The 18,805-nt window shown below is 40.9% G+C and overlaps 1 protein-coding gene across 2 annotated transcripts in view; it reads left to right on the forward strand.

The window, feature by feature from the left end:
• foxp4 (forkhead box P4) overlaps positions 1 to 11,705 on the forward strand; it is a 177,656-nt gene extending 165,951 nt beyond the window's left edge. For both annotated transcript variants that reach the window (XM_072666560.1, XM_072666561.1), the window contains exons 17-18: positions 3,797 to 3,969; positions 4,838 to 11,705. In XM_072666560.1, coding sequence (XP_072522661.1) covers positions 3,797 to 3,969; positions 4,838 to 4,985 — 321 coding nt within the window. In that variant the 3' untranslated portion in view covers positions 4,986 to 11,705. The remainder of the gene's footprint in view (positions 1 to 3,796; positions 3,970 to 4,837) is intronic.
• Positions 11,706 to 18,805: the final 7,100 nt, after the last annotated feature.

The raw sequence follows: 18,805 nt of genomic DNA on the forward strand, positions 1-18,805 counted from the left end.
GTGTATATATTTATGCATTTATATATACATACATATATGTACATATATATATACATATATATCCAAGCTTCACTCCCTCCACCCACCCACACACACACACACACTCTCAGGCGCGGGCCAGATCAAGCGCACAAGGGCACTGATATCAATTTCCTCCACTAATTAGCACATTCTCCCAAACCTCCTCTTCCCTCCTACCCACACACACACACACACACACACACACACACTCTTGCGCTCTCTCTCTCAGCCAGCCCGCCGTGATTTATAGCATCAAGTATTTGTCAATTAAGGTCACAGCATAAAATTAGTGTCTGTCCTAGAAAATCCATTTGAAAGCCACTGTGTCACGCCGCTGATTCCGGTGCGCGGCGTTGCCTCTGAGGTGTGTGTACATGAAAGCTCTAAGTGCAGATGGAGTGTGAAGGAGTGTGTGTTCCTGTGTGCTTCTTACTAGCCGAGGGATGCATCTGCGTCTGAGAACTGTGTGTGTGTGTGTGAGTAAGTGTGTGTGTCTGCACGCATCTATCTGTCTGTGTATATTTTTCCCACACACTGTGATGGAACAGAGATGGATCTAGGAGGTCGGTCTCGCTCTCTCTGTGTGTGTGTGTGTGTGTGTGTGTGTGTGTGTGTGTGTGTGTCTCACTCGCTCACTCTCTGTCAGCTCTGTGCCCATCCGTCTCCTCACAGGACAAGCCATGTCAGCGCCTGACAAACAAACAGCCCAGCTAATCACAGGCCAGCACACACACACACACACACACACACATGCGCACATCGTCTTGGCCCAGTTTGTCCCTCACTGACCCTGCGGGCCATCACTATGGAAATGGGACCGCTCATCCTGAAAAGGCCACACATAAACAAAGCTTTAACAAAAGAGCACACACACACACACACACACACATATATACACACTGTGGTCAGACGAAACACACTGCAGCTCTTTAGCATAGAAAATAATTCATTTTGAATTTTATTAAACATTTATTCATTTTTATTTATTATTATTTTTAATTTTATTAAACACTAACAGTAGCTGAATTATTTACAAAATCAGATTTGTCATAAAAATGAGACTTTTAGACCAATTTCTGTGCATTTGTGTGGTAAAGCCTGATTACAGGGGTTTTAGGCCCCTAATCCCATCACCCTACCCCCCGTCTCTCAGCAGTGAGAGAGTTTTACAGTAGAAGCTCCAGATCTCATCAGAACAAATAAAGCAGGTGAACATAAATCCAGTAAAAGGAGAAACAAGAGCTTCTCATTCTGAAGAAAGAAAGTAGTGAGATCTTGTCGATGAGCTAGTCTGAAGAACAGAGCTCGGTTCCTCCAGGGTTCTCCTGGACGCCCCCCAGTCCAGCCAGCACAGCGTGGAGGATGTGTTCAACTCCATCATCATCATCATCAGCAGCAGCAGCAGCAGCAGCTCACCTGATTTACCATCATTAAGCCCTGATTTACCACCAAACCAGGTGTTGATCTGAGGAGAACTCTAAATAATACTAGACTCCATGAGAGAGGAGAACTTTGGAGATGTTCTAATGATGAACACAGTGATGGAGAACCACTAGTTTTTACTTTCTGTAGGAATGTGTATAAATGTATTTATTCTAATATTAATATTTAACTAATTTCAGAGGGGATTACAACATACACAGATTTATAACTTTAAACCTCTATTTATAAAATATGCAACAATATATTACAGAACTTTTGTATATATTTAGGAATTATTTTGATTTGTTTTATTATTGGCCTTAATTATAAAACATTTGTTTCAATTAAAATATTAAAATCAGTTTTAACATAATTTTAAATTTAAAATCAGCTGTTTTTAAGTAATTTGGTAAAAAAAAAAGATGTTTAGATCACAGAAACAATTAGTTTCAGCACTTATTTCAATTACATTTCTGAATTTTACAAACGACATCAGTATAAATACAGGGTTTACACTCATAAGCACCCTCGCATTGCGTGAATCTACACCTCTGACAAGGAATGAATTATTATAGTTATTACAGTGGATGTCACATGGCATTAAATATGTTATTAGATCTATCTGATACATTCCAGCATGTCTGTATCCGCTGTTTTCTAAAAGGGTTCGAGAGGTGATGTTAGTTTGTTATATTTTGAGGGTAAAAACGGTCCTCCTCTTTGGCAGCCATTAGTTTCAATTAACCCCGGTCTGACCCAGTTTAGATCCGCCACCTCTGCCCCGTCCCTGTGAGAATGAAATGAGTGCCTATTCTCTCTCTCTTTCTCTACGCCTATGTCTCTCTCTCTCTCTTCCTCTCTTCCTCTCTCTCTCTCTCTCTGCGGCACATATTGGCAAGTCCTGTCCGTTTGGGTTGGCACATAAAACCGCACATAAAATTCTCGGCTCGGCTCATTCCGAAGTGAGACACTGACCAGAACTCCTTTTCTTTTCCACCTTCCTTCATGCATTAAAATGCCAGTATGTGTTTCTTTCCCTCCCAACCATCACTTTTAACTTCCCCTGTTTAAACTGGATAAATCGCTTTTACACGTTTTTTTTTTTGTTTTTTTTTGTGAACGAGAAAAAAAAACGTACAAAGAAGCAAAAGTTCAGTTTAATTGTGTGTGTTATTGTAGGAATTTAGCAAATTGTGAGTACAGTTTAACACAACCAAGGACGACATTTATTACGCTAAATGCTGACGTTTTAAATACCGTCCAAAAAAATTCGGAAAATTGGCCAAAAATAATTGCCTGTTTTTTTAGCATTAAAAAAAATATAAATTTAAGCAGTGAGTGTGATTATACGGCCGCTTCTCGGGATTGCGAGCGGCTGGGGAGGAATGCAAGGCAGTTTAAGAGAGAGATGCCAGCTTTGGAGCTGTTGTGTGGAGACAAGGGGACCCCTAGTGGTGACACACCAACCTGCAGCTCCTGCGACAGCCTGTGGGCTTGTGGATTTCTCCAGAAAAAGCAGATAAAACATCAGAAAATCATCACTGGCTTCTTTTTTTTTGGTCATATTTTTTGGTCATATATATTGCAGTATTTTATGATTTCTTGATACTTTTTCAATTAAAAACATTTAATTTCTATTATAAATTTAGATGATATTTACAGATTCTCAGATGCAGTCTGATACTGTAACTGACCACTAATGTTAAGCAGTTATGGGTTCTGCAGGTGTACAAGCATGGAGCAGAAATGAAACAGGTGATGTTCAGGCCTGTATGAGGTATATATATATATATATATATATATGAGGCATGGCCGCACCCTGGCCGTGTCATAAACCAGTCCAGCTGTGAGCTCCTCTCCCAAAACTGCAGCAAGTTCCTACCTGAGCTCAGCCTTCCTCTGCAACCTACAGTGCACCTACCTAACTCATAAACACTCTCAGTGTCCTGTCTCTTCACGTCTCCCAACTAAACGCCAGAAGGACAGGTACAGGGATGACTGGCGTTGCTGGTGCCCTCTCTGACCTCTATAGCCCTAACCTCACTGGACCTCCACCCATATACCAAGGCCTCAGTCCACCTTGAGTCTGTTTACCTTTAGCAAGGTCCATAAAATCAGCGAAGCTCCGGCTTCTGGAGACGGATTATAAACAAGTCTTCCAGGCAGAGGAGCTGTTGTTTTTGGTACCATTCAAACTTAGTAAAGCAACAGATGGAAGGATCTACTTTCACCCTCCAGCGCTGCCAACACCCAGCTATCTCTGTATACACTTAAAAAAAGAAAAGGAAAGTAAGAAAAATGACTGTGAGCTTCACTGAAAAGTGTGTGTGTGTGTGTGTGTGTGCACATGCAGGCCGCGCTGGCAGAGAGCAGTTTGAGCCTCCTGAACAGCCCCACCCTGATGAGCAACAGCACGGGCGCCAGCCTCAACATGCTGCACGTGGGCCATGACGACGTGAGCAGCACCGTGGAGCAGGTGAACAGCAACGGCAGCTGCAGCCCCGGCCTGTCCCCACAGCAGTACGGGTAAGACCCTCCCGCTCCCGAAACCCCTGAACCCACTTCTGAGAGACAGCGAGGCCTGCCTGCACCGCTCTGCAGCAGGGCTGTGTATTGGCGAGAGCCTGGCGATGCGCTGTGAATTACGATACAGGGGTTATGATATATGGCCATTTTTTACATTTAATATTTAGAAAAATTATCTTTATCAAGTCTGGGGTTTGATTCCCGGTCTGGGTGACTGTGCTGTCCTACACCATTAAGAGTCATTGGGCAAGACTCCTAACGCTACCTAGGCCCACCTCTGTAATACGAGCATCAGCTAAATGCTGTAAATGTAATTAATGAAATTATGAATTTATTTATATATATATTCTATTTTGTATTTGTACTGTGTTCTTGGGTGTTTTGAAGATGCTAAATGCAAAATAAATACATGTATTATTATTTTTTTTTTTTATCTAATAAATGGAAATCAATGTTTTAAAAAATGGTCTATTCATCATGATTTACATAAAAATGACCTGTTTCAATGTTAATATTTGAGAAAACTTTATAATTAAAACAATAAAAAAGGCATTTTTTATATTTGATGAGTGATGATCACATCAAAGAACATATTTGAAAATATTTGAGATCAAAACATCAAATATTTCTGGTGTCTTTCATCACATCTCAGTTATTATTACATTTTTCAACATTTACTAACATCTTAACAACTAATTAAAGTGATAACGACCATAAAAGTGATGCCAAACTTTTGAACCATAGTTTATTAATACCTGATGTTCTTCTCAAGTCTTACTCATTTGATAATAATAATAATAAAAATAATAATAATATTAAAACATATAAATAAGTAACAGTTGGTCTGTATGCCTGTGTCCCGCCTCAGACACCAGGTCCACGTGAAGGAGGAACCGGCCGAGATGGAAGAGGACAGCAGGCCCGTGTCTCTGATGGCGTCCGTCACTCAAAACCTGAGCATGCCCAGTGATGAGCGCGACATGGATGAGGAGCTTCCCACCGAGGAGCTGGAGTAAGAGGAGCGAGGAAGAGGTTGGGCGGAACCAGGAGACCCCGGCTCTGCTTCCTGCGCAAGAAGATGTAAAGTTAATAATGACCACAGACAAGCGAGGAAAACAAAGAGAGGTGATACAGAACCAACTACAAACGTCAAGAAACCAAAACAGGGTTTTTTAGACCTCGACGCTTCATAATGCAAAAACACAGAACGTGCGTTTTGATCTTTATTCTTTTTTTTATTGTTTTTTTTTTGCTTCTGATCACTAAAGAAACACATTCTAAACTCCCAGAGACAATTTCTAAGCCACCCATCCACCAGAGCCAGCCGCTGATGTATTTTGGACTGGTAATCGGACTGCGGTGTGTGTGTGTGTGTGTGTGTGTGTGTTTGTTGGACACTGAGAGCGGCCAGTTCGAAACTGCTGAGGGCGAACCCGCGAAGTTCAGTGTACACACAGGTGGGTGTGTACGTGCAGGCAAACACACCGCTCAAGAAGTCCCCCCGAGGCATCTCTTTCTCCTCTTATCAGCTTTACTTTTCTTTATTTTGTTTGTTTTTGTTTAGTTCTTTTCTTATTTTGGCCTGAGAACACTGCTTAGCTTCGGGCTAAACTACAGCTGTGGTTTACCTCAGATTGATGCTCAAAGGAGAAGACAACAGAAACACCTTCAGATTGTCCTTCAGCTCGTTTCTGTCCTCGTTGTTTTTTTCGGGGTCCTATCAGGGGTCATATGGCTTCATCACCCCCCTTTTTCCAGAACGCAGAGAACGGACAGATGTGTGGCATTTGACTGAGTTGACCGCCTGTGTTGAACGCTGACCCCTGGCCCCACCGTTACCGGACTGGGGGAAGAAGAAAGGGAGGACGCGTTCCCGTCTCGGAGCGGTGTTAACCTTTCGCGCTCAGACACTGACCGGCCTATTCTGCGTTGCCGTCTGATGCCGCTGTCTGATATCTGATGATATCAGAAGGCAAGCTGGGGGGAAAACAAGCAGCTAGGACATCTCTCTCTCTCTCTCTCTCTCTCTTTCTCGCTCTCTCTCTGCTTTTGTTAGACCAATAAAAAAAAACTAGAAATTGTTCCCAAAAAAGGCATTTCAGGAAAAGGAAGCAGGACCAACTGGTGCTGGATTTTACAGCAGACCAGCAGGAGGCTCATATAGACAAACGGACGGACTGACTGACTGACTGACTGTACTGCTGGATGGATTATACGTGAGGTAGCTTTTGATTCTCCTTGATTTCACATTCATAATCAGCTCTTTCTAAAAGAAAAAAAAATCAACATCTGCATTGTGATGAACTTTGGTTATAAATATGTCTCCTGTTGATTTTAAGTAGTATTATATATACTTTTTATTATTATAATTATTATTATTATTATTATTAATATTGATGCATTCGATTCACTGTCGCCATTCCAAAAAAAAGGGGCTGGATTTTGGGAGGATATCTACAATCCCTCCTTCAGAGTTTTCCATAAGGGGTTCCCTGTTATAGTGTTCCACTCTGTTGGATCACAGGTCATTGAGAAGAGCACTTACCTACAGCCAAGGTAGAGGGAAGCAGGACCACGTATTAAAAAAAGAAATCAATCAATCAATAGATAAATTACGTTACACACGTTACACACTCCCATGGCAGAGAGGATAGAAGAGATGGGCTAGATCAAAGTGGGTTACACTGTGCAGGTTCCTTCAGAAGTTCCTGGACTAAACCTCATTCAGTGCTCGTCGCTCATTCTGTCACTTTTTATTTTATTTGAATTGATTTTTTACATCATTTATTCATCGTTTATTTTAGTGTCTCTCTTTTTACTAGTGGATGAACATCAGCTGTGATACAAAGCATCGCTTTAACAAGAAAAGAAAAGAAATAATACGACATTGCGGTCACGGAATACCTCATACCACGGTGTTTCCTCTTAGCTCCGCTACGAAGGGGGATACTTGCCGTGGCTCAGCCAACATGGTGACTCTCTCCATATCAGTTTCAAAGATCTATAGTATCTAGATATATGAAAGTTATCTACAATTCACTGTGTGAGTTGAAAATGAAAAAAAAAGTGTCTGGTTCGCATGTGAGATTTTAAAAAGCTTTTTTTTCTTTCAGTGAACTCAAACTAGAAGTAACCCTTCTCAGCAGTGCCATGCCAAATTCAAAAAGTTTTAATTTCACTTTTTTTCATTTTTCTCCCCATTTTCCTTTCGTTACAGGTTACCAAAGAGATTTGTAGTAAACCAAAAACCCTACATTTGTTTAATTTTTTTTGTTTCTTTATTCTTATTATTCTTAAATAACTGGCCAAAAGATAATTTCAAAATTATGTCATTGCTTTAATTATTCTTTCATATTTTCACTTTTCTTTTATTTTATTTTATTTTTTTTTAAAGCTTGAATATTTGATTTATTCATTTCCTACATGTATAACTTACAGTACAGAGCATTCCAAAAAAACCAAAGTATGAGATGCAAGCAAAAGAGAATTTGATGGTTTGAGAAAAAAAAACAGATTTTTAAATTTTTATTATTTTATTTTATTTATTTTTTTTTTTTAAGTTTTCACTATGTTTCGCCGCAAACGAGTTACAATGAGTTCAAACGATCTATGGTATGAAGCCAAAAAAAAAAAAAAGAAAAGAGAGAGATAAACAGTATTAAACAAGCCTCTTGCAGTTCCTTCGGTAATAAAGTAAAGCACTTAACGTAGAAGACAAAGCTCTACCCTCTCGCGCTCAGGCAATGGCAACCTTTCGGGAAAATAAATAACACAAATAAATAAAAGTAAAGAAAAGGCCTTAAGGTCTAAGATTACAAATTGCAAGACTTGCAAAATTGCTTTTACACGAATAGAGCACTCGAATGGCGGCGAAAACCACAACAACACTTTCATTTGACTTTAATTTCCGTAAATGAAGCGTTTATCAAATACACTTCAACAAACACTTCAGTTTGATAAATACCAAAAACTAAAAAATAAAAAGATCTGGGCTTATTTTTCATTAAAAACAACAACAACAAACCCCCACAAACCCCTAATCTCTTCATCCAGCGCTTTTTTATTTATTAAATAATAGAGGAAAAAATTAATTTACTATTGTTTCAGATTCAATTAACGTTTTATTTGATTTTTATTATTATTTATTTTTTTACTGCCGCTGAGAGAAAGAGAGAGAGCTTTGAAAATCATGGTCTGAAAAGATAAACGTCCATCTCCAAAAAAAAAAAAAGAAAGACAAAAAAAGGCGCCATTCGTTAAACAAACGAGGGAATGACTGACAGGAAGGGGAATCTTTCAAACGCTGCAGACCAGGAAGCAGACGTTCGAGGGACGTTTTCAGCCATGATTGCACTTCAAACTTGCATTTGATCTGCGAGGAGCTTTTCAAAACAACAGGACGCGCCTGCGTTCGTCTTCTGTTTTAAGAGAGGTTTGTCGCACCTGGTTTAAGGACGGACGCGTACGCAAGATAAAAAAACCAAAAATGTTGCTACCTCCTTTTAAAAATAGTCACTACAACAAGAAAGGCCAATGAAAGACGCTCGCCGCCGGGGAGCTCTCCCATTCATCCTCGAACCCATCCTCCAGTTGAGAACCAAAATATGCTTCTGTTGAGGCAGAGTGGTGAAGAAAGCTCGGGCCGGGCTCATCGTATAGTCCAAATTCAGTAGCGTGGAAGGAAACAAGCAAACCACACACACTTAAACACACTTAAACACTGGGACAAAAAAGATATATATATATAAATAAAAAATAGATATGACTACCTCTCCCCCGTCCAGCAACAACAACAGCAACACAACAACCGAGTAATAAACATATTTCAAATAAATAAATAAAAAATGCTGAGTTTGCTTGTTAAGTGTGAAGCATTATAACGTGCTGTTTGAAAAGGTCTGCATATCCGCCATCTTTAAGTGATCTATTAGCATAGTGTCTACGTACAGGTCCTCCGGAGGCTTAATTGTGTGCTCTAATTCCGCATGCATAATGAGGGGCCAGGCCCCGGCTCCAAGCCAGCGAAACGGCCGGTCATTAGAGTGCGCTCAATGGGGCAGTCGGTTGGGTGTCAGAAGCGATGATAGGCAGAATGCATTAACGCAAGGCCTCTCTCTCTCTCTCTCTCTCTCTCTTTCTCTCTATCTCTCTCTCCCTCTTCCTCTCCAGCAGCCCCCGCCTCCCCCACTTTCCAATTAATGCAGAGTGTGGCTTTGTGACGGATTTGGGTGGAGGAAAATGAGTCAAGGGAGGGGAGGAGGGGAGGGGTTCGAAAGCGTGGACACGGGAAACCACTGGGTGACCGATACAGTGGGACTTTCCTTCATACTGTAGATCACTCAAAGATCAAAGGTCAAAAGTCGTTTGATCGCAGGCTTGGCTGCGAAGAGGCGCTGACCACAGGCCTCGGGACTGCACGCAAGAGCGCGAGCGTAGTAAAACCAAAATATCCAAAGAGAAATGCTTGTGCACGCTACACAGGAAAAACACGGACGGAGGATATAATGATGCCGATAAAAAAAAATGCTTAAAAAATGACGTAAACTTTACTGAATCTCTCCGTGAAAAGGAACTGCTGCATTCACTGAATACAAACGTCAACCGTGCTTTAAGGTACACCTGTAAACAGAGTTGTTTTATACAGTAAGATGTAGACTGACACACGTCAGCGGTATTAGCGATCACCTTAACACTTTGGTTACTCTTACAATCTTGTTGTAACGATGTATTATTGTATATTACCGCTCTTTACCGGCTTTGCTCTCGAGGGCTTTTATTTTTTTTACGTTTTCTTTTTTCTCCCTGATTCTTGATTCTTTCATTTTTTCTTTACTTTTAATTTTCTCTATTTTAATTTTTTTTCTACACTTTGTCTAGCTATTGTAAAGCTTTGAGCTTCAGAATTCCTATACTGTATTGCTTATGCTGAAGTGTATGTATTTATCATATTATGTGTTGCAGATATCACGGTTAAATAGGTTGGTTTTTTTTTGTTTTTTTAGTTGGTTTTCTTTTTCATTTTGTCTTCATGAAACGTCTGGGACGATAATTTGGGATTTTTTTTTGTATTTTTTTTTTAAGTGTATTATCTCAAAGAAAAAAAAAGTAAAAAAACAAAAAAACAAAACAAAGATTAAAAGTTAGATAAGTGGTTTAGGTAAACACCTGTTTGTATATTTATCTTAGTTAGGTCTATTTTGATACTTTTTGTCTCTGTATGGCATTTATGCATTTTTAAGGAAAAAAAAACAAGAAAAATGAGAGAAAACACAAAGTTAAAAAGTTGAACTCGTTGTGTAATGATACCTCAGAAGGACTTTTTCTTTCTCAAAAATCCAAAAAAACAAAAAAACAAACAAAAAAAAACAAACAAAGAAGACAGGACCAAAACCTCCCGCAAAGAGGAGAACGAGGAAAACGTTGGAACAGACCTGAAGAAAATATGTAGCCCTCTCCTGCTTTTCAAAAAGAGCAACTGTGAGGTGTTTATTCGTGGGTCCTTTTTTAGGTGCCAACATGTGTGTACAGACTCCCTTTAAGCCGAATCATTCCCGTAGTGATGGTGATGGTGATGGTGACGGCTCACAGTGGCAGTGGCGCTTTAGGTGGCAGTAGCTTTAGCTCAGTGTTGGCGCGCTAGTCGGTGGGATGGCGCTCGTTAGTGTAATTGGCATTAACAGTGCTAATTAGGAAAGAGCTGACGATGCAGTGGCTTCACTGCTTTACTTTGATTTAGTTGCAGCGAATGCCATTGGAAAACGCATCCCGCTGGTGTTTGAAACCATGGCAGTGGTCATTTCTCAGCTCTGGCTCTTGGGGAGGGGCTAGGTCCACATTATTTATGTTTGTTTGTTTGTTTGTTTTTAGTTTCGTTTGTTTTGCCTTGTTCTCTTGTTCTCAGCAGCGTACCAAATAAGACTTCAGAAAGGCTTTCAGATTTGCAGTTCATCTTCTATGTCCACCAAAGTGGCTACGTGTAGCTTTCTGTGCTCCAGAGCGGCCCAGTCTACCGCAGCCGTAACCAAACCAAGACGTAGTGAAGGTGAATCGGCAGTGTTTCAGCTCCGACCCGCGCGCTCTCCAGTACCTTCTTTACCACGTTGATTTTAATTTTGTTTATTATTTTTATTTTTTTTACCATAGCATAGCTAGCACCACCTTCGCATTAGCATCCAGCACTGTGATTGGCCTAAAGTGCCACTGCCCTTGAGCCGTTCGTCCAGGAATCCAAAGGGATCCTCGCAGGGGAGCTTAAGCCCGACGGTGTTAACTTCTTTGGCCAATCGAATGGAACTACCACTTCAGCTCTCCTTTTCATCGCATCTTAAGAATGTGTGTACATTTCTCAGCAGTGACTTCTATGTACTTAGTTTATTATATATATATATTATTTTTTTGTTTGTTTACTTTTTTGTTTCGTTTTAACTTTCAAATGAGACTTTGGGGGAAGAATAGGTGGTGGTTCTGAGATGGTATAGAAAAAAAAAGGCAACTAGCCATCCACCATTATTGTTTTTACCCCGGGGTGACCATGTTTATGCCAGTCACTGCCATTTTTTCTTCATGCTGTATAAAAAAAAAAAACACATATATCTGTGTATTTGTAACCTGAATCTTCTTGTGTCTGCCCATGCAGACAATAAAAAAAACTGTACAGTAGTTCTAGTTGCATGTAATCTGTACTAATTATTGACAATGGCATTATAAAATGCAATAAAATACTTATTACACTGTCAGCGGCTGGTTCGAGTGCTCATTTTGTAGCTTATGATGCCAGTTTTGATGCCTGGTATAATGAGGTAGTGGTATAGCCAGTGTGGGGTGGGGTTCAGTGCAGTGAAATAGCTTATATTGTATTTATATTATTATTATTATTATTATTATTATTGTATTATAAATTCAGTTATGTTTAATACAATCATGTTTAATGATTAATAGCATAATCTAAGTTTGTTCAAAAAAGATCAAAGAATACATTTATTTATTCTAAATGTATTATTAATGTAATTATATATATATATATATATGGTGTAATTATTGATTTTAAATTTTATACATCTAAACATTTTAGAGCACAATTCCTATAAATTTTTCAGAATGTATATATATATATATATATATATATATATATATATATATATATATATATATATATATATATATATTACATAGAATAGAATTAAATAAATAAATAAAAATAAATCGTGTAATATTATTTTTTTATGTTTTTCCGTATGCTAAATTATGCTAATAAACACCTCTTCTGCTTCATATGTTCTGTGCAATTAAAGGATGTGAATTGAAAATTAGAAAATTAAAAAACAATACATAATTTTACCAGGGTACCCAAACATTTGCATACAATGAAATGCATCATAAGGGATTTTTAATGGCTGATTCTGATTTCCGCACATCCAAATTAGCCAATAGCAGACTGTTATTAGGGGCTCACCTGAAGCTCATGCTGTGTACACGCCCGAAACACACTTCCATCACATTAACAGTAGATTATGATGAATGATGGACCAATAGAAATGCTCCAAAATGACTGGGAATCTGACAAATCTCACTTCCTTTGAAACTTGGGTGAAACAAGGGTTTTTCAATCTTGCCATTTTGGAGATACGAGGTGTTTGAGTGACAGTGACCATGTTTAAGTTACAAATAAGCAACAAACTGCATACATTTTAATATATTTGAACTTTTTAAAATAAAGATTAACCATAAAAGCTTTGTGTAGATGTATCTGTAGGTTGTTTAAAAATACAAAAGAATGAAATATAGAGAATGTGGAAACTCTCAATTACATTTTTGATTTCAGCTCCCTGGATATCAGAGAGAAATGGAAGGGAAAGTGTGAGAACTACCTCTGAACTACCCACTGCTGGACTCTGCTGTGATGGCCAGATGTTGTCAGCTGGGTCTCTTGTATCTTATGCCTCTCTCTCTCTCGCTCGCTCTCTCTCTCTCTCCACAGCTGCAGAAAGACCCGCATTGTGCAGAAAGGCAGAACGAAAATGTGCTCTCAATTAGGAGAGTGAGAAGGAGGGAGGAGCCACAGTTAAAAAAAGAAAGAGAGAGAGAGAGCGAGAGAAAAGTAGAAAAACAGCATCAGATGTGACACTTGGTGGCATCGGGTTTGGCACGAGCAAATGATCGGACCTGAAAGCCGGGGCCTCCGCCTGCAGGGCCTCCGGAAGCGTCTGCATAGCACTTGCCATTCAGGAACGCTGCCATTCTGAACCGGCTGAGGTAGACAAGGAAGCAGAGAGGGGAAAAGTGTGTGTGTGTGTGTGGGGGGGGGGGGGGGCGTTCAGGGCTAAACATCTGGAGAGGGCTAATGGGGGGTAGGGGGGCTTATAATAACACCCATATAGAGCACTGGCCAGAGCCCGCCTGAAATGGGCCTCCATGCCTGCTCCTTTCAATAATGACAGTAATAGCTTAATGTTTACCGGGGGGGCTTTTGTCCAAGAGCATCAAGCTAATGACAGTTACACGCCTCTTTTAGTGTACCTTTAGAGCTGGTGATCCCTCACACACTTCACGCCGGGGCTTGCAGATAGGAAGCAGTTTGAACGGCCGCCATTGACCTTCATCTCGAGGGACAGAGATAGGCTACCAGATGAGAGCTTGCTGCTGTTACAGCGTTAACGATGTGGTTCAGATGTGGACATCATTTCCACCAAACACCATTTCATCCTTCACTTTACTCACATTTGGGGAAACTGTGTGGATGTGAGATCATTCCTCCATGTGGAGATGATGTTTTAGCAGTGGGGAACCCTCAGGGCCTTCTAGGCCTTCAGAGAAGGTCTGACTATTTCTGGGAATTAGAAAATACAGCATCTAATTTATTCAGATTTATTCAACAGAATCACGCTCACATTTAACCTCTGCAGGTCTTACAGTACTAGTCTTAAGCCATGATTCAATTCTGGGTTTGGTTGTCAGTTTCTGTACACCCTACTCCAGAAACCCGGCCCGACTGTGGTTACCAGGACTGGTGCGGGTTAAATGCGTGAATTGGATTATTAACGTGATAAGGTTGATAAGGTAATGTATGAAAAACAGAAATAATGGCAATGGTCAAAAGCCGATCTGCAGCAAGAGCCCTTCCAGCTTCAAGTACGGCTCGGCTCGACCCGTCATCCTTTAAGATCCACGGAAGACGAGCGTCCAGACTTTTTTCTGTCCTGCACCGAAGTGGTGGAACGAACTTCCCCTGGGGGTCCGAACAGCAGAGTCCAACGCTCGCTGTCCTCAAACCCAGACTGAAGACCCTCCTCTTCTGAGAGTACTCAGGCGAAGAGAAGAGTACTATGGTCTCCATATTGACTTGTGTTTAGTAGAGTCTAAGATTAGAGAAGCTTTGAGTTTTAGTTAAACTAGCTGAGGTTCTTCTTCAGTAAACAGTGAAGCACTTTTGTAAGTCTCTCTGGAGAACATATAAATGTAATGTAAAAACCCACACATGAACACCCAAAGAACCTTTTCTAGCCTTAGCATTGCATTATGCTCCAGTTTAAACTTTACATTGGTTTCAGGTCACAGGATACAGTTAGATAGTGAATAAAGTAACGAGGCTTTAACACAACTAAAGGAGAGAGGGGGGGGGGTGAATAAGTGGACCTGCATTTATCTAAGCCACATTAATCAGCGACATATCCAGCAGTGGCCTGAGCTGTCATCACTTTCAGTGACGGTCTTAGTGAGTCAGAATGCTTATGATGGTGACTCAGCTCTAACTGATGGCTCAATCTGTGAGAGAGGGGAAGTGAGTAATGAAAGGCACATTCATGGCTGTGCATTTGAGTCCCTGTGGGCTTATTGTTCTGTTGTTAAGCTGGAGACTAGTCATTCAGCTACTGTCACTGCTATGAATGGGTTGGTAAGTGCAGTCAAACTGATATTTAGGCTCTACAGGAACTTAAGCACAGGCTAATGTACTGACCCTTGGGTTTAAGGGATTAGGGATCATTTTGGTGAAGCCATTTATATATATATATATATATATATATATATATATAATCTCCCACAATGATCATAAGCAGTGTCTTGGTGGTCTAACCGTTCTCATAACAATTGAAGTAATGGTTTTCAGGGAGGTAGCTCATACATCTGGCTCCGATCACCACCACTGTCAACATTTCTGACTGAGAGAGTTTCTCTACAACGCTGAATTTCATATCAAGCCACTCTGAGTGCTGTGAGAAAGTATTTGCCCCTCCCTAATTCCTATTATTTCTGTGCATTTCTCACATTTTAATCATCCAGATCATCCAACGCATTTGATAAACCAGCAATAACAGAACCAACGTCCCCCAGAAAAGTTCTACCTTCAACCCATCAGCTGATAGCCGATGGTTGCTAAGCCACTGCTAGGTGGTTGCTAATGTGTTGCTACAGGATAGCTGTTGGTTGTTAAGTCATTGCTAATGTGTTGCTAAGGTGCTACAGTGGTATATCTGGTTGGGTTGCAAAGGTGTTGCTAGGTTGTTGCTAAGGTGACACTATGAGACAGCTGTTGGTTGCTGAGCCTTTGCTAAGTGGTCGCTAAGGTGTTGTAATGATATAGCTGATGGTTGCTAAGCCATTGCTAAGTGGTTGCTAAGGTGTTGTAATGATATAGCTGATGGTTGCTAAGCCATTGCTAAGTGGTTGCTAAGGTGTTACAGTGGTATATCTGGTTGCAAAGGCATTGCTAGGTGGTTGCTGAGGTGACACTATGGTACAGCTGTTGGTTGCTAAGTGGATGCTAAGGTGTCGCAATGATATAGCTGTTGGTTGCTAAGCAATTGCTAAGTGGTTAGTAATGTGTTGCAATGGTATAGTTGTTGGTTGCTAAGCCATTGCTAAGTGGTTGCTAAGGTGTTGCAATGGTATAGTTGTTGGTTGCTAAGCCACACCAGAATTTTATCCCAGAAGTCTCGGGGGTCATCTAGATGTTTTGAGCCGAGCCGTTGTGTTCCTCTGGTCAGAGCTGGTTTGCATCTTGCAGCTCTCCCATGGATGCCATCTTTGCCCGGCGTCTACTGTGGACCCCTGTACACTGACCTTAACTGAAGCAGGCGAGGCCTGCAGCTCTTTAGATGTTCTCCTGGGTTCTTTTGTGACCTCCTTGGTGAGTCGTTGATGTGCTCTGATGTTTGAAGGTTTCTGAGGAAGGTTCTGGGAAGGTTCACCACGGTCTGAGGGTTTTCTCCATTTGTGGATGGAGAACGGCTCCAACGAGTCCCATATTTGAATCTCTGTGGTGTGGTGTGGTGCTTTTTGGGACCTTCTAGCTGTGTCCCAGCTGCTTCCCAGTGTTCCCAGTTGGGCAATCACTTTTTCACGAGAGATACAGGTTTTTTACACCACTGTTCACATTCGTAGTCCTGAAAAATCTGTAAAAGCAACACTCAGGTCACAGGAATTGTCATATTCACAAAATCTCCGTCCTGCAGTGGGTTTCAGCTCAGCTCTGGTCCAGCTAGCACTGCGTCAGGTCGTGAAGTCACAAGTCACAGAGTTCAGCGTGACTGCCCGGTGGCCTTTCATCTGCTGTGCTACAGGCTCCGTCCACCAGGAGGGGTAAATAAACCAGTCAAAAAGTGAGACAGACCAAAAAAAACTGTAGAGGGGGAGAACACACAGCAGGACAGGCCCAGTCACAGAGCCCTTTCACACTCCTGAGAAAATCCTGTGCACACACATACACACACACACACACACACACACACAGGGTGTGGAGTGTTATTCTAACTCACTTAGGCTTGGATCAGGTTCTTCTCTCCCATCTGCCAGAGCTCGGCATGTCTGAGATCTGCCCTCAGAACGTCCCAAACGCAGCGAGGTCCTCCCTGAGAAGGTGCTGCACCACAAAGACTGACTGCTAAAGACACAGTTGGAGACGTTTTAGGGAAAGCTGGAATTCTTTATTTGGTTGAGGTGATTCCTGAAAGCATTAATGTGGTTTGTCAGACAGGAAATTGACACTGGCCGCCGCATGCCTGGGACATTTCAGTGGAATTCTGGGAAAATAATGGTAATATGTGGCCGGCGTAAGAAACAGCAGACCTGGACGCCAACGAGAGGGCAGACAAATGTCATGTTGCGTAGCAATGTCCTCAGCCCCTTACAAAAGCCAAGGGCCCACCTGGCCCACGAACCTCTAGTTTGGTGTGATCCACTCGGAGAAACACTGAGAAACCTTCATTCTGCTGATGGTTGCTAAGCCACTGCTAAGTGGTTGCTAATGTGTTGCTACGGTATTGCTGTCTGGACCAACTGGTGGCAGTGGAGAGGACGGAGGGAGAGACGTGACGTCGCTTTTGGAAGCAGCAAAAAAGCTTGTAGGTAGAGGTCTTTAAAACAGGTGGAGGCTGCTGATTGGCTGAAGAAAAGGGATGCAGCAAATCAAAAATCAATAAATAAAATACAGTTCAATAAAACCGATCCATAATCATAATCACACTGAACAATAATATTTTTAGAAGATTTATTGTCGATTGTCTATATCATACTAACAGTCTGTGTAATTTTATGGTCGTTTTATAGTGTTATGTTTATGTGTGCACTGTAAAAATGCTCAAATGACAGGCAGCAATGGCTGCAGAACAAAAAACATAAAATTAATTAATACATTTATTTATGTATTTAATTACTATTTAATTAATACAGGACTTTTCATTAATGTTTCAGCTGAGAAACTCTGTTATTTTACAGATATAAGAAATAAATGTAATTTTTAATACTTATAATTAGCATAATATTAATGGTCACCTTCACTCTGCTCCAGACTGATCCAATAATTAATTCAGGGACGGAAACATGAGCATAGAAAAGTATTTGTCAAGATATTTGACAGGGATACTGCTCAATAATCAACACACTAATTACTGTAAATAAGCCAGTTTACAGAGTTAGCCCTAAAGGCTAATTGACAGCTGTAGTCTCTGGCCAGTTCCTGAAATGCCAACCGAAAATGACCACAATATCACATACAGACACATTATCAGATTCAAACAGAGACAGACACCCAAACTAGCACAAGACAGACCAACAACACAACCACAGGCACTTTTTCTTTACCCACTTTTGCATAGCCAATTACCCAATTACCCAATTACCCAAGCCACTCGTTAGTACTCTCCCCAATCACACCGTGGTCAAAACCGTTCTCATAACAATTGAAGTAATGGTTTTCAGGGAGGTAGCTCATACATCTGGCTCCGATCACCACCACTGTCAACATTTCTGACTGAGAGAGTTTCTCTACAACGCTGAATTTCATATCAAGCCACTCTAAGTGCTGTGAGAAAGTATTTGCCCCCTCCCTAATTCCTATTATTTCTGTGCATTTCTCACATTTTAATCATCCAGATCATCCAACGCATTTGATAAACCAGCAATAACAGAACCAACGTCCCCCAGAAAGTTCTACCTTCAACCCATCAGCTGATAGCCGATGGTTGCTAAGCCACTGCTAGGTGGTTGCTAATGTGTTGCTACAGGATAGCTGTTGATTGATAATCATTGCTAGGTGGTTGCTAAGGTGTTGCAATGGTATGGTATGGTAATAGTTGCAAAGGCGGCGCTAAGTGGTTGCTAATGTGTTGCTAAGGTGTTGCAATGGCATGGTATGGTAATGGTTGCCAAGGCGTTGCTAAGGTGTTACAGTGGTATATCTGGTTGCTAAGCCACTGCTAGGTGGTTGCTAATGTGTTGCTACAGGATAGCTGTTTATTGCTAAGTCATTGCTAAGTGGTTGCTAATGTGTTGCTAAGGCGTTAGAGTGGTATATCTGGTTGCAAAGGCGTTGTTAGGTGGTTGCTAAGGTGATGCTATGGTA

The sequence above is a fragment of the Salminus brasiliensis genome, chromosome 21 (genome assembly GCF_030463535.1).
Source record: "Salminus brasiliensis chromosome 21, fSalBra1.hap2, whole genome shotgun sequence".
In the NCBI taxonomy this organism is placed as follows: domain Eukaryota; kingdom Metazoa; phylum Chordata; class Actinopteri; order Characiformes; family Bryconidae; genus Salminus; species Salminus brasiliensis.